This window comes from Ascidiella aspersa, chromosome 8 (assembly GCF_963924565.1).
Source record: "Ascidiella aspersa chromosome 8, kaAscAspe10.2, whole genome shotgun sequence".
Taxonomy (NCBI): Eukaryota; Metazoa; Chordata; class Ascidiacea; order Phlebobranchia; family Ascidiidae; genus Ascidiella; species Ascidiella aspersa.
The window spans coordinates 5,208,294-5,211,482 of record NC_139454.1 but is presented as its reverse complement, the minus strand read 5'-3'; the positions used below and the strand labels follow the sequence as shown (position 1 = coordinate 5,211,482).

At 35.7% G+C, this 3,189-nt stretch overlaps 1 protein-coding gene across 1 annotated transcript; it reads left to right on the top strand.

The window, feature by feature from the left end:
* On the top strand, window positions 1–2,674 carry LOC146135308 (methyltransferase-like protein 27). Its single transcript, XM_083395745.1, has 4 exons — window positions 1–223; window positions 1,397–1,514; window positions 1,635–1,749; window positions 2,471–2,674. The coding sequence occupies exons 1-4, from the start codon at window positions 1–3 to the stop codon at window positions 2,672–2,674; spliced, it is 660 nt and encodes a 219-aa protein (XP_083251871.1).
* The last annotated feature ends 515 nt before the right edge of the window (window positions 2,675–3,189 follow it).

The window sequence follows — 3,189 nt, the reverse complement described above, 5'->3', positions numbered from 1 at the left end:
ATGTTAAAATCTGAATTAGTTAAAGAAGGATTGGCTGTTTTTGAGGGCACTCTTCGTTCCGAAAACAGTAAGGAGGCTTCCAAAGTGTACGACAATTGGGCCGAGAACTTCGACAAGCACAGTAATGCCTATGGATTCGATGTGATAGCAAAGGCAGCTGCACAACTTTGTGGGAAGTATGTAGAAAATTCAAAAAAGACCACCCTTTTGGATGTCGGAGCAGGTAGCGAAAATCATGAATCCGCTGCCGGTCCTGGTCTACTAGCAATTTCTGAATTACTCATGCGAAACATCTTACTAAACATCAATTAGTTGTTTTAGTTGCCAGTAGGAGCAATTTATATATTCCTCAACGTAACAAGGGACGTAACAAGCTGCGGCTGCTGACTGCGCTACACAGGGTGGATGCTGCTACAGGCTACACAGACTCATAACGGAAATCGTTGAATTTATGACTTTAAAAGTCAAATCAGTTTTTTTCGAAAAAATGAACCTGTCTGAATACGAATGGTGAAAAAAAAGACAATTCTTGTTTGACGTTAAGTAATAAAAATCAATTTAGAAAAAAACGCTAAGTCGTTTTTTCCATAATTGATCTTTGAACGTCACATTCCCAAAATAATTATGAATTACAACAGCTATAGGTTTTCTAAGTACTAGCAATTTATATATTCCTCAAAAATATGCGAAACATCTTACTAAACATCAATTGGTTGTTTTTTTATGATTGATGTTATATTTCCGAACAGGATGTAGCAGAAAATGGTCCTATGCTTGTTTCTCGACTCGCTCCCTTCTGAGCCTGTAGTTTATTTAGTAGAGCAACGGTCCCGCTATGACCTGAGGCCTTGAGTTCCAATTCAAGGCATCTTGTGTATTACATATTGATCATTTTATCGTTGGCCGGTATGAATCCAGAATGGCTAGATTACGGAATTTACATCGTGTATATGTGTGTTTAAGTTGTTGCTCAATGAACAGTAAATGTTGCTGCAAATTTTAATTAAAAACATGTATATAACTTCTTTTCAGAATACGTTTATAGTTTTAAAAACGCGTTTTTGGTGCGTTTTTTTTTCGTTTTTTACCATCATGATATTACTTGACCAATCTCAAGTGTCTTTCGGCATTTTAGATTTTTCAACCAAATACAAACATACATTACGTCAGTATGTTAGTTTCTTCCTAAGATTTTTCGGTGTTTTGGGCAACATTCTTGTCATGAATCAACATAAAACTTCTGTGGCAATTTGTTTGATTTAACTCCACCTTATTTACTGGGCCCAATAGAAAAATATTCTTACGTCCTAATTTAAAGTGCGAATTCAGCGTACAAGGCAGCTTTCAGCGTTCTTTTAATAAACGGTTTTTTTCAAGAAATGAGTATCTTTTTCAGGAACTGGCCGCGTCGCCTACTATCTACGAACGTCAGAAAATTTTGAAGGAATTATTGATATTCTAGATGGCAGCATAGACATGCTTTACAGGGCAAAAAAGAAAGATCTTAATTGTAGGTAAGTGCAAACTGTTGGGGCAAAATATTACTATGTAAAAAATGTTTTTTTTTGTAACTTAATCAACCCATAGGTGACGTGGATTTGCGACAACATATAGTTTAGTATTTAATTTTTTAGATGCATTATCCAGCACTTAGTGGAAGGAGATATTCCGTTGCCTGAGAAAACTTACGATGTTGTTGTCAGTACTGGGGCTTTCTTACCAAACCATCTGCCGATCGCAGCCGTAAAGGTACGAATGGCATAGCACAGGGGTGAGCAAACTGCGGCTCTCCGGCATGTTTTTTGTGGCTCTTCTAGTTGAATCGTAAAATTTCAAAAAAAATTTCAAAAAAAAAAGGGCGTTTCTCTCTTTTTCTTTTCTTTATTTAGGCCAGTATTTCGTTTATGACGTAACACGAGACATAGAGTCCGAAGAGTTTGTTAACAAAACACTGATATTAATAAATATTGTGCGCGTTATTTTGCTATTACCGTTATTATTGTGTTGATTATTACCGTTTTGTTATATTACAATTCTGTTATTTCTGCGGCTGGTCTTGCTTTATTTAACTTTGTTTTTATAGAGAAAATCTTTGGTGCTTGTACTTTCTGCAAATGGCTCTTCCATTGATTACATTTGCCCACCCCTGGATAGCATTTATTACAAATGACACCCGAAAATTTTCGGTAGAGCTTTTACGGCTGCTTTCGTCATTCTAAATATATACGGCGACATTAGTATTTATCATTATTCTTTAAAATGCACATAAACATATACGAAGCTGACAATACACATGCACAATATGCATACACAACTGCACACGCACAAATAAAAATACTTTCATCTCTTTTGTGCAGATTATCGTGTATTTAGACAACCTTAAAGCGACATGTGGATGCGTTGTCTATATAGTATTTATCTATATGTTATCGGTTTAATGTATGTTATGTTTATTAATGTTTCCATACAGGCTTGTCTCAAACTGGTCAAACCAAACGGCTTCCTCATAATAAACAACGAGCCAACAGCCGGCAAAGCGTATTACGACGACTTCACGACCTTGACAGGCAACATGATTGAAGCGAAGACTACTGCGTTGCTGGAGAGCTTGGAAATAACAGCTACCGTCGGTGTTTTTAACATTTACGTTTTCCAGCGCTGTGCTGATGAATAATTCGTTCATCAAGCAAATTATAGTTTGCAAATAATGTTGCAATCTTCAGACATTACTGAAGGAAAATTGGCACTTAATGTACAAAACCAATGGTCGTTTGCTTTTCACAAAGGTGTGTAAAGTAGGTTTGAAATGACAGCAATGCACGGAAGCACACAAATTAAATTTATCTGGCTAACACTTTTTCGTATTTTTCCACCCTGAATAATTGTTGATATCTCGCAAAAGGCTGTATTTTACTATTATTGCGAAAAGGTTTAATAAATGTACGTCGAAACAAGGTTTGATTCCTTCATCTTTAAAACTTGGTCAAAGTCATTTTTTTACCATTCTTTCACCTACAAATAAAATGTACTAAACGTTTTGAATAAGGCAAAATTTGTATCACAATTATCTTTCATCTTTTACCGGCTTAGGTAAGCAATACATTCTACACGTAGTAACCCTGCAATTATTGTTTTTCACATAAAGTAATTTACAACCTATCAAGCGTCGATTGCAGTCAAGTAATCTAT